This window comes from Felis catus, chromosome B4 (genome assembly GCF_018350175.1).
Source record: "Felis catus isolate Fca126 chromosome B4, F.catus_Fca126_mat1.0, whole genome shotgun sequence".
In the NCBI taxonomy this organism is placed as follows: domain Eukaryota; kingdom Metazoa; phylum Chordata; class Mammalia; order Carnivora; family Felidae; genus Felis; species Felis catus.
Genome location: NC_058374.1, coordinates 135736905 through 135749898, shown reverse-complemented (window position 1 = coordinate 135749898; position 12994 = coordinate 135736905). Strand labels below are relative to the sequence as shown.

General features: G+C 45.4%; 1 protein-coding gene across 2 annotated transcripts in view; it reads left to right on the top strand.

The window, feature by feature from the left end:
* Positions 1–12994, top strand: part of ARFGAP3 (ADP ribosylation factor GTPase activating protein 3) — a 55174-nt gene that overhangs the window by 27394 nt on the left and 14786 nt on the right. For both annotated transcript variants that reach the window (XM_023257561.2, XM_023257562.2), the window contains 5 exons: positions 284–330; positions 1298–1440; positions 4623–4751; positions 5178–5300; positions 11565–11696. In XM_023257561.2, coding sequence (XP_023113329.2) covers positions 284–330; positions 1298–1440; positions 4623–4751; positions 5178–5300; positions 11565–11696 — 574 coding nt within the window. The remainder of the gene's footprint in view (positions 1–283; positions 331–1297; positions 1441–4622; positions 4752–5177; positions 5301–11564; positions 11697–12994) is intronic.

The window sequence follows — 12994 nt, the reverse complement described above, 5'->3', positions numbered from 1 at the left end:
GGTGGGCAAGGCTCTTCACTTCTCTCCAGTGTGGTGTGCACAAAACGTTTTCTGTGAGCTTGGATCCTACTTAGAAGTGCCGAGAAACTCCATTTTAACAAAGCTCTCTTAATCTGCAATACACTCGTGTGCTTGAATGTTCTGGGTGACCAACTAAGGTGGAAAATGTTACAGTCTCTTACATAACATGTACAATATGTTAGAATTTAAAAAAAAATACGCTGAAATTAGAAAAATTGCGTATTTCTATTGGTCTGACTTTCTACTTTTTATTTTCTGACAGAGGTGTCCTCTATCATAAAAAAGAAACCAAATCAAGCTAAAAGAGGAGTAAGTATTACATATAAATATCTGGTAGTTTGGCTTTAAAATAGCCTATGTTCTCAAGAAAGCCACCTTTGTCGTTAAACAAATTTTTTAAATGTTTATTTATTTTTGAGAAAGAGAGAGCATCAGTGGGGGAGGGGCAGAGAGAGAGGGAGACACAGAGCTCAAAGCACGCTCCAGGCTCTGAGCTGTCAGCACAGAGCCCAACACGGGGCTTGAACCCACGAACCATGAGATCACGACCTGAACTGTAACCGACTGAGCCACCCAGGTGCCCCTGTCACTTTTTTAAAATTTATTTTGAGCCATATTGTAATAATAAATGTGACTTTTTTTTGGAAAAAGAGAGAGAGAGTGCATGCACACGAGCTGGGGAGGGGCAGAGGGAGAGGAAGAGAGAGAATCCCAAGCAGGCTCCATGCCCAGTGCAGAGCCCAACGAGGGGCTTGATCTCAGGACTATGAGATCATGACCTGAGCCGAAGTCAAGAGTCAGACCCTTAACCGGAAGAGCCACCCCGGTGCCCCATAAATGGGGCTTTGATAAAAACCTAGGTTTTGTTCCATGAGGTGAATGTTATACGTAGTGAGGATTTTCTAGAATGAGTGTTCGACAGCATTTCTTTCGCTAATGACAGAATTCTAAAAACTCAGGAGAGGCCCTGTGGGAGTTCCTGTCGTGTTTGCGTTTCTAATAAGGGATGCTGTCACCAGGGTGTGATTCCTGATGTCCGTCATCTTACTGGCTATGTGATCTTGTTCAAGTCAGTTAACCTGCACCAGACTTGAGTTCCTCATCTAACCTGGGGATAACAGTAGTGCCAACTTCACAGGGTTGTGAGGACTAAGCGAGAGAACAAATATGAAGTGTGGGTTGCACTGCCTGGCGGGTGATAGACCTCAGGAAGTGTTAGCCGTTAGCTGAAGCTTTCAAACAGCGTGGGTCGAATCTAATCTTCTATATCTTCTAGCTTGGGGCCAAAAAAGGAAGTTTGGGAGCCCAGAAACTGGCAAATACATGCTTTAATGAAATTGAAAAACAAGCCCAAGCTGTAGATAAAATGAAGGAACAGGAAGACCTTCTGGCCAGCGCGGCACCTAAGGAAGAATCAATGTGAGTTTGATTTAGTTATAGTAGCGTGTGTTTAGTGAATAAGGCTATTAATCAAACAACTCTTGAGATTTGCTTTCAAAATGCCATTTAATTTTTTTCGGTGCTGGGAGGGGGGAGTTGCCTGGATTGGTGAAATTGGAATGATAATGTGGGGTACCTTGAAGTCAGGCCAATCGTTTTGATGAAGGGGGTGTATTTTGGAAAGTGAGTTTGGTGATGAGATTAGGACAGACAGACTGGGGCAGAAACTGGAAACCAGGAAGCCAGTCAAGAGAATTGTAAGTGGACATTTCAGGCTCTTGAGAGGTTTTTGTTTGTGTTGGAAACAGAGGAGCAGTATGGCCGCCTGGAAAGTGCATGTGCTGGGTATAAAAACAATCATAAGGAGAGAAGAAAGCAGAGTGAGCACAACACCTAAAGGAAAGGCAGCTTGGGTTCCTAGTTCTTATGTGTGCTTATTTTATTTACTATTTTATTTTATTTATTTATTATTATTATTATGGCTTGAGTTACTATGGATGGCATAATGAAGAAAATAATAATGCTTATTTTATGAGGCTTAATGCTTTGAGGGTTAACTTAGTTAACGTTTATTAAAGTGCATCAAACAGTGCCTGGTACAGAGTAAGTGCTCAACTGCTGTGATTTCTTGTTATTCATGCTAGCAGCTTGCTAAGGGATGTTCTAGTTGGTAAACCCAGAGAATTGGAAGTTGTTGTTTCTCATTGTCATTTAACTCCTAGAACATAGGGGGCAGCACTAAACTGTAGTTAGACTAAATGTGGTTTGAAATGCTTTATGTAAAATTTGCTTTGAGCTGTGGTCACAGACTTCACTGTAATTTCTCTAAGCTGGGATCTTGACCCTGAAAATGGGGGGAAGGTCCAACCTGAGGTTTAGACTGCTTCTCTTAGTGTTTGGGAGTGGGCTCTGTGCAGATTGTTCACGCGTGGTTTTCCTGGAGCGTGTACAATCTAGAGCCTGATCAGAACAGAAGACACGGAACACGAAGCACCTGCTCCCTCCCTGCAGGGGGGGTGGATGGAGATTAGCGTATTGTTAGAGGCAACACCGGCCTTAACTCGAATCTTTCACTAGGACGGTTCAGTACAGCGTATACGCAAAGATGCGGGCCATGGGTGTTTATGAATTTGATTTGGGAACCTGCTTTGACAGCCTTCCTGGCCGTGTTCAGGACAGCCGCGCCACTGTGCCCGAGACACTGTCCCTCCTCTAAGACCCGTCACAGCCCCATCCCGCCAAGCCAGGGCTGCGCCAGCTCCGGGAAAGCACACGTGTCTTATCCTAAAGACGCAACAGCGTTATTTTTCTGCAAGTTAATTTCTTAACGGCTGTAAATAGAGTTATTTTCAGTTGAGTAAACTGTCAAGGAACGGCATTTTTCTCCGTCTTCAGCCTGTGAAACCCTAGCTGTCTGTCCTGGTCCTCACCTGCTGGCGGTTCCTGGGCCCACCCTCAGAGGAGCCTGCGCACAGTGGGTGGGAAGATGAGGGAGAGGAGAGCCGCCCCGGAGCCCCTCCCTTGCTTGGCCTGAGCGGCTTGGGAGCCTCCCCTGAGCAGGGCCTGGGAAACACGGAGCCCTGACTCCTTCGTCCTGTGGGCGTTGCCATCCCCGCGTTAACGGGAAGCCCAGGTCGGAGAGCAGGTGCTGTTGGTGGCGGTAGCCTCGGTCCCAGCCAGATGCTGGGGAGGCAAGTTCTCCCGTCTCACGTCTTCCCAGTGGAACGTTTTCTTCCCGGCCGTTCATCTTCTCCAGAAGAATCTGCCGCTCCAGTTTTATCTGTTCGTGGTTTTCGGCAGATCTCTTGTCTTCCTCCAAAAAGTTGACGCAAGAGTATCATCTATTTTCTGAGTGATAAAACTGGGGACGTGGTCAGACCCTGCTCTGTAGGAATAATGGTAAAGAAAACAAAACTACCAGATTAAAACAAAACAAATCCTGACTGACTAAGGAAGGAAACAGCAGCAGTGTTATGTTTTTTTCTGTTTTCTGTTTACTCTTTTTTTTTTCTGGTAAGAAATTTAGTTGTCATTCCCTGTTACTACAGGAAAATGTATTTATATTATTATGGAATTTACACGGTGCCTTTCTTATGAGAAATTCATGAGATTTTGCACAATTTTATGAAACAGATAATAGCTTAGAATTCCTGATAACATGGGTATATCACCTTTCAGGGCCCCCAAGTTTTGTTGCTGTCTTACTAATATAAAATACTCGTGTTATTGCATAGTTTTCTTTATGAAAAATTAAGTATTTGTAACGTTTTTAGGAATCTGAGAGCAAGGGACAGTGTTGGATACCTCTTTTTACCCCTTTGATACGTCATTTGTAACAGGTATTTGATAAACAGATGATTAGTGTCTGACGAGTAGCACAGAAGGAAGGTTGGCTAAGAAATGAGTGCTCTTGGAAGCCTGATTCTATAGCGGTCCTCTGAAGAATCTTTTGCAATTAAGTAACTCCGTCTTAATTTATATATTTGGTTTTTTAAAATGCTTATTTATATTTGAGAGAGAGAGAGAGAAAGAGAGATCAAGCAGGGGAGGGGCAGAGAAAGAGGGAGACAGAATCCGAAGCAGGCTCCAGCCTCTGAGCTGTCAGCACAGAGCCCGGCGCGGGGCTCAAACCCACGGACCGTGAGATCGTGACCTGAGCTGAAATCAGACACTTAAACCGACTGAGCCACCCAGGCGCCCCTTAATTTAACTACTTGTAAAGTCAAATATATGTGCAAACCAATGCAACTAACCTCATACTTTTGCTATGTAATGCAAAAAGTATAAATATTAGCTCAAGTAAGAAATTCTGCTTTTTACTGTGCTATGTAGACGTAATCTTAGCATATATTACGTTATTACGCGGCAGGTAGTATATGATGATGTGATGATTAATATATGATGATAGGTGATATGAACTAGAACAGTAAGGTAGGGTCAGCCGCAACCAAAAAGCAGGTGTAAACTCATTCAGATTTTCTTGAACATCTACTTAAAAAAAGACCTTTAGGGAAAAAAAAAGCCAATTTGCCTTCATAGTTGTTAATCATGGAAAGAAGCACGAAGCTCAAATTATCAGTGACGTGTTTAATTTCACTTAGTGTTTTAACTTGAGAACACAGAATTAAAGCTAAATTAAGGAGCCTTTGGTTTTCTGGCAGCGTTTCATCACTGCGATTAGCCTATAAGGATCTTGAGATTCAAATGAAGAAGGACGAGAAGATGAACATGAGTGGCAAAAAAAAGATAGAGTCGGAGAGACTCGGCATGGGGTTCGGAAACTGCAGGAGGTACGTGGCTTCCAGAATTTAAACGTTGCTAATCGCGCATGGATTTTCCTTATTGGCGTCAACTGGGAAAGTATTTTCTCATGATTCCTTCCTTTCTTCAATTGTTTTACTCCTCTCTAGTATTCAACCTAGCATGAAAAGTTCCAAAGTGAGTCAAAGCAAAAAGGAAATAGGCCTGACTCATTGTTAAGCGGATGCTGCAGACAGAGCTAATATGTGTGACTGCATCTTGTGTAATTAGTTCCAGTCCTCACAAAGGCCCAGTATTTTTCGATGCTTATGCCAAAAACTATATATGCCGTTTTTATTGCTCATGTTTTTAACCCCACTAACGTTTTTGTTGAAAGTATAAAACGTTTATTCTTTGATGAGCACAAGTGTCTTCCTGAACTAATTCCTCTCCATTTTATTCTCTGTTTTCTCCAGTGGTATTTCACATTCCGTGACTTCAGATATGCAGACCATTGAGCAGGAGACGCCGATCATAGCAAAATCAAGAAAGAAGTACAGCGATGACAGTGGTGACCCATATTTTACTTCCAGCTCAAGGTAACCTGCCCCAAATCAGCCTTAAAGCGTTGTTTTAGAAAGTGGTCATTAATGTGGACCTACTCGCTTATTTGCATGAAGAGCAAATACAAATCGGTTTACTTCGTTGCTTTTCCAAGCTTTGGCTGGAGTCAAGGGTGTCCTTTGGAAAATTATTGGGGAAGGATTCATAAGTGGACAGTGCCTGCGAGATATTTATAATAAAATCAGTGACCAAGAGTTGAAAATAGAGTAGGAACTTGCGGGGCGCCGGGGTGGCTTAGTTGGTTGAGCATCTGGTTCTTGACTTTGGCTCAGGTCACGACCTGAATTCAAGCCCTGTGTCGAAAGGTTGTCTGTCTCCTTCTCCCATTTGCCCTTCCCCTGCTTGCGTGTGCTCTCTCTTTCTCTCTCTCTCTCAAAAATAAATAAACTTAAAAAAAATAAGAAGTAGGAATTGTGTTTATCTAAGTGTGAAATTGGAGAACAAGGCAAGAGCCCAAAGGTCCATATCCTTTTGTTTCAGAACAAATAGCAAACACTATTTGTGTGTGTGTTATCAATTCATGGAAAACACTAGTACACTCTGAAGGCTCTCAGGGTCAGCTAGGTGCCGGTCCTTCAGCCTCCACCATCAGATTGGGACCAGTTGCCTAACTTCGGTGTGAAGGCAACCGTGGCAAGTACCACGGTTCAGGTCCAGGGGCCTGAAGGGCAGGGAGAACAAGTTGAGACTTGAACTGACTCACCGTGTGAGGTTCTTCCAAGAACCTGACCCGTACAGGAGAGTCCTGCTAAAAAGGCACCATGTAAACCTGGGCTGTGAACTGGAGGTGAGCACCAGCTGAGAACACAGGGGTGAGAGTGTAGACCCCGGTTCAGACGGTCTGGATTTGAATCCTGGCTGGGCCACTTAATGACTGTGTGACCTTGGCCAAGTCGCTCAACCTCTCTGTGCTGCAGCTTCCGTCTCTGTAAGTTAGAGATGCTGGGGTCTGCCTCACTGTGTTGTGCGATGGTAAATGAGTTGATGCAAATGGAACACTTAGAATAGCGCTTGACTATTTGCGTGATGTTTAGCTGCGTTTATGACATAGGAATTCAGTTCAAGAGACGTGACTCAGTCTAAATGTGTAATTACTGTGGTTAGATTCTTAACTACGCCGAGGGCCACCTTCAAGTTTGGAGCTCGGGAAAATCGAGTGTGTGTCCATCAGTCATGGGCGGTGCGTTGAAGAAGGCTCCGTGGCTCACGTCTGGAAGGCCATTACTGTTGTCTGGCGGTTACTTACGCAGGCTTGAAGCGGTTTCGTATCTACATGGGCTATATGTTTCATATACATACGAGATACACATACATGTTAACTATTAACGGGAAGCTGATTGTGACACACATCCTCCCAAAGTTCATAGCTTAGTACTCTGCCTAAAAAATTCTCCTCACACTGCTTCCCATTCTGTCAAGTCCGGATATTTTACCAAAAAAAGTTACTAGGTTAGTGGTGTTCCCTGTCAGTTACAGGGATGGTTTTGCACCTGTTGTGAGTCACTTGTATAACACACCAGGTGTGGTTTACACAGAGGCAACCCCCCAATCGTGCCTTTCAAAAGTATTTAGGGGCGCCCGGGTGGCTCAGTCGGGTGAATGTTCGACTTTGGCTCAGGTTGGGATCTCACGGTTTGCGGGTTCAAGCCCCGCATCGGGCTCCGCGCTGTCGGCACAGAGCCTGCTTGGGATTCTCGCTCTCTCCTCTCTCTGACCCTCCTCCACTTGTGCTTTCTCTCTTTCTCTCTCAAAATAAATTAATAAACTAAAAAAAAAAAAAACACATAAAAATGTCTACATAGGGGTGCCTGGGTGGCTCAGTCGGTGAAGCGTCCGACTTCGGCTCAGCTCATGATCTCGCGGTCCGTGAGTTCAAGCCCCGTGTCAGGCTCTGTGCTGAAGCTCAGAGCCTGGAGCCTGTTTCAGATTCTGTGTCTCCCTCGCTCTCTGCCCCTCCCCCATTCATGCTCTGTCTCAAAAGTAAATAAATGTTAAAAAAAAATTTTTTTTTTAATTTACATATATTTTCTACAGGATAAAATTAAATTTCTAACTTGATTTAAAAGCTGCATGCATGTGAGATCATTTCTGATTTGCTCTTTATTTTTTTCATTAATTTCTTTAATGTTTATTTATTTTTGAGAGAGAAGAGAGTGAGAGACAGAGCGTGAGCAAGGAAGGGAGGGCAGAGAGAGGGAGGCACAGAATCCGAAGCAGGCTCCAGGCTCTGAGCCGTCAGCACAGAGCCCGATGCGGGGCTCAAACTCACAAACTGCGAGATCGTGACCTGAGCTGAAATTGGACACTAACTGAGCCACCCAGGTGCCCCATGAGTGCCTTTTCTAGTCTCCTTGGTTGTGACCACTGCTGGTAGAGAACAAGGGAGCTATTAGTACTCTGGCGACTGACGGATCATAAACACAGCCTCCAGGAGAGCCAGCCTATTAGCTCCGTGAGCAGCCTGCACTGCTTCCGAATTATTCATTAGCCCTTTAGAACTTGAACATTATAAATTATGAAATAGTGCTGTTTCTATGAAAAATAAAATCCACCATATCTGGGATTTTTCAAATTGAATTCCATTATGTTCAGGATATAAACAGTGTAATTATATACGGAGTACAAAATAATGAAACCAGAGTGATTTGCTCAGCCTTATATAAGCAGTCAGCGTGGCCTTCACTGGGTAGATGGTTGTCTACAGCTGTAAATCAGATATGCACTGTTGGGGTACCAGGGGATTGCAAGGAATGTCCTCAGGGTTGGATGAAGACAGAGTGAGAGCAAAAATACAAGTGAAGAGCATTGAGAACCAGGATCTAGAAACCAGAACATTAGAAAGTCAGTAAAGGGACGCCTGGGTGGCTCAGTTGGTTAAGCCTCCCGACTTCAGCTCAGGTCACGATCTCACGGTTTATGAGTTCGAGCCCCGTGTCAGGCTCTGTGATGACAGCTCGGAGCCTGGAGCCTGCTTCAGATTCTGTGTCTCCCTTTCTCTGCCCCTCCCGCACTTGCGCTCTCTGTCACTCAAAAATAAGCATTAAAAAAAAAAGTCAGAAAAAATGTGGAAATCAAGACTGCTGTGTTTCTAAGGTCAGGCAAGTGCCCCACAGCCATCAGGCATCAGTTGGCCCATCCTTCCAACCGATAGGACAGCTGTCTGCACCCCCAGGGCTGCTGCTCACCTCCCACATCTGTCAGCACAGAGAGCCCACCCCCACGCCCACCTGCCCCACACTTAGAATGCTGCCCAGTGCTCCTGCTGACCAGTCGGATCCGAGCAGAATGGCTTTCTCTCTCCTGATTTTTGTTTTTTTGTTTTTTAAATTTTTTTAATGTTCTTTTTAAAATTTATTTTTTTTTAATTTTTTTTTCAACGTTTATTTATTTTTGGGACAGAGAGAGACAGAGCATGAACGGGGGAGGGGCAGAGAGAGAAGGAGACACAGAATCGGAAACAGGCTCCAGGCTCTGAGCCATCAGCCCAGAGCCTGACGCAGGGCTTGAACTCCCGGACCGCAAGATCGTGACCTGGCTGAAGTCGGACGCCTAACCGACTGCGCCACCCAGGCGCCTCTTTAAAATTTATTTTTGAGACAGAGAGAGACAGAGCATGAGCAGGGGAGGAGCAGAGAGAGAGAGGGAGACACAGAATCCAAAGCAGGCTCCAGGCTGTGAGCTGTCAGCACAAGGGGCTCGAACTCACAGACTGTGAGATCATGACCTGAGCCGAAGTCGGACACCCAACCGACTGAGTCACCCAGGCGCCCATCTCCCTCCTGATTTTTGAATAATCCAGTCATTGAAAAAGTCCGACATGCTTATATTCCAAGATGAGCACTTGGACTTATAAGAATGAAGAATATTTCCTTGGAGTGACACTAAATCTGCAAAATCCTAAGTCCCAGCAGCTCAGAGTTGCGAAGAGCCTGGAAGTTCCAACCACCCCCTGCCCGGTCCTTCCCACCCTCATGCCCCCAGTATCCTCTTGGTGAGCATCCTCCAGGGGACCATGCTGCCCCTCTCCCCACCCCACTCCTCCTCCTCCTCCTCCTCCTCCTCCTCCTCCTCCTCCTCCTCCTCCAGGCAGCCATTCTGTCCTGGGGCAGCTCTGTGAGGAATGATGCCTTTACTTATGTACCTTGCTGGGTTTCTGAGCTCAGATCAGCCAGGCCCGTGAGAGCAGGGGCTGGATGTGTCTCCTTGCCCTGTGTCCCCATCTAGCAGAGCACTGGCTCCTCCTCGTAGATGCTTGTTAAGTCATTTCTAAGTTCCTCATCGACTTGGTCTTAACTCTCTCGCTTGGACCTTTACAAATAAATCTCTTGAATAATTGAAGATCACTTTCAGGCCAGTGTGCCTCCCACATCTGGCAAGCCCCCTTTCTCTGAGCCACTTAAAAGTCTGCTTGTCCAGGTCTCTCCTCCACAGGGACCGGTTGTCCCTGCTCCTCCAGGCAGAGCCGGGGCTCGGGCCCACCTGCCCATCAGCCACCAAGAGAGCCTGGCCTGTTTCTCGCTGAAACACGGATCTACTCTGAACCTGTGTCTTCCTTACACGGAAGAGAAGGCTAGCGGAAGGAGATTTGTTCTTCAGGACCTCCTCGCCAGAGAAGGCAGAGCCCCTTCTGGAAATTCTGCTTTCTCTCTATTATCCACGTAAAGCCACACCATCTCCTTCAAATAGCAGGTTTATCCCTTTCGCCTTTTTTTTTTTTTTAACCCAGAAAAAGTATGTTTGTTCTTAGCATTTCCAACCCCCCAACTCTTAGCTCATAGGGGCCCTTGGCCTATTTTTTCCTACAGGTTCCTGCTGCCCTCTTCTATTCATCTTTGGTTACAGGCCCCTCTGACTGCCCAGGCTCTCCGTCTTTGTGCGACTTCTTGTGACATCCGAGCTCGGTGTTCACCATGTATCCCATGCGCGTCTTTTCTTACTCTGCAGAAAGCCAGGTGACATTTTTGAAAGAAAGCCTCTACATTATCTTCCCTCATCCTTCCTTTCTCAAGACCTAAGCCTTGGGATCTGCCTCTGCTGAACTTCTTTAACTCCACATTGAAGGAGTGGGGGGCGCCTGGGTGGCTCAATCTGTTAAGCATCTGATTCTTGATTTTGGCTCAGGTCATGATCTCACCATTTGTTAGATCGAGCCCTCTGTGGGCCCTCTGTGCTGCCAGCACAGAGCCTGCTTGGGATTCTCTCTCTCCCCCACTCTCTCTCTTTCAAAATAAATAAATAAACATTAAAAATATAAATAAATAAAAGGAGTGTGTATCTGGCAGGGCTCTTTTCCATCCGAAGCTGTTGTGAATTCTGACAAAGCGCGGTCACTTCTTAAGGCTCTGGCACATCCTCCTCGCCTTTGAGTCTCTGTCCTGTTCCAGGCAAACCCTGCTGCTCGTGGTCAGAGATTTTTCTGTCACCGCTCAGGACAGGAAGCTGCCGTGGAGCTTTGCTCTCTGAGCAAGGCCCGGCTCAGGGGTACTCGGCTGGTGAAAGAGTAAACCCACCTACAGGCCTACAGATCAAGTTCATGTCAAGCCCCAGGCTGGAAAAGCATCCGCACAAAGGTCCAGCCATTAGCCATCCATAGCTTTGTATCTGACTCCACCAAGAGGCTAATTAGCACCATTTACATTAAGTGGTCAGGGCTGTCGCCAGGCTTACCTGGCAGGGACTGCCAACAGGGAGCTCCTCGAGTGGGGTTTTTGTTGCGAATACCTGATTAGGCAGAACTAGACCCAGAGAAAGCAAAATACGTAACCTGTGGTGAGTAAAGACGCTCAAAGGCATCGTGTGCTATCCGGATGAGCTAGGTTATACTGCACTGACAAGTATCCACCCCCCGCCCCGGCCCCCAACCCCGTCTTAAAAGCTTAACACAACAACGGTTTATTTCTTGTTCAGCTGAGGGTACAGGCGATTGTCCAGATTACCTGTCCTTTGGGTAACACCTTGATCTTCCAGATGGATGGAAGCTTCTCCTGCCTGAGGCTGGAGCGCCTGGAAAACCACCTTATCTTTCATGTGGCACAGGAAGAAGGGACTGGGCGAGTTGAGGACAGGCACTTTAAAGGCCTTGGAAATGACTCTCCTCACGCCTGCTTCTGTTTCATTCGGCAGCTCTCGTCACATGGCCACTCCAACTGCAAGGCCCAGGAAGTGTAGCCACCGTGCACCCCATGTGAGCGGACATCAGTAAGGTCTCCCAAGTCACCATGTCCCTCTTTTTCATACAGGTACTTTGACGAGCCGATGGAGTTAAGGAGCAGTTCTTTTTCTAGCTGGGATGACAGTTCAGATTCCTATTGGAAAAAAGAGACCATCAAAGATACGGACACTGTCCTGAAACCCACGGGCTATTCAGACAGGTATGAACAGAGAACAGTGGGATTGTAAATATTGAGGCCATGGGTCTCCAGGGAAATTCTCTAAGACCAGCGAATGATTTTATTCTACTGTTTCAAGAATATTCTTTGCATCCTGGTCTGTTTTCTGACCTTACAATCTTGCCTTTCCCAGAACGTCCTATAAATGGAATCATACGGCAAATGGCCTTTTTAGACCGGCTTCTTTGACTTTTCGTAGTGCATGTGAGACGCTTGTCATGATGTTCCTTCCTCTTCGTTGTTGAGTTGTTTTGTCCGTTCACCTGTCGAACAACTACCTCCAGTTGTTGATTATGAATGAAAGACTTTACAATCTCCTGTCCAAACCGGACAAAAGTGCAGGGAGACCTAGTAATACGTTGGGACAACAGGCACAGCCTGGGATTATGCTGGGTAACTGCAGTCTATGGCCAGCTTAGTCATTTTGTATCCTGCGTGATGCAGAACGGTGTCTTCCGTGCATTGCAAACAGTGCCCTCAGTATTCACCAACTTACCTCCACAGGGAGCTGAAGATCAAAATGCTGGGTCTGTTTAAATAGGAAAATTCCTTCCAATGTCGGGTGCTTTGGATATTTACTCATGTTTTTTTAGGATTTTCAGGCTTTTTTAAATGGCCTGAAATCCTTTTACAAAATTACTACTGTCAGCTTTTTAAAAACTAAAATGGCATTAGTATACATTATAAATGAGAAGTGCATTTGCCTCACCTCAAATTAGTTTAACCTATTTGGGCTGGGGTTTTGTTTGTTTGTTTGTTTTCATTTTGTGTGCTGGCAACACTTAAGATCTGTACTCCTAGCGAATTTCACGTATATAACACGGTCTTTCTTTCTCTGGTCACTCTGCCTGCTTTACATCCCCAGAACTTACTCATCTTGTAAATAGAAGTTTGTACCCTCTGAACATCTGCCCATTTCCCCTACCTTGAAGGCTGTGGGAAAGAAACACCATTCCACACTATGAGTTTGACTTTTTTTTTTTTTTTTAATTTTAGATTCCACCTATAGGAACAAAATCGTGCGGTATTTTTCTTCTTTGTCTGGTTTATTTCACTTGGCATGATGTCCTCCAAGTTCATCCGTGTTGTCACAAATGGCAGGATTTCCTTTTTTTAATGGCTGAATAATGTTCCACTGTATATGTATTTTCTTTATCCATTCATCCATCAACAGACATGTATCTTGGCTATTGTGAATAATGCTGCTGTGAACATGGCAGCACAGAGATTTCTTCGAGATACTGATTTGTTTGTGTCAGATACAAATCCAGAAGTGGGAT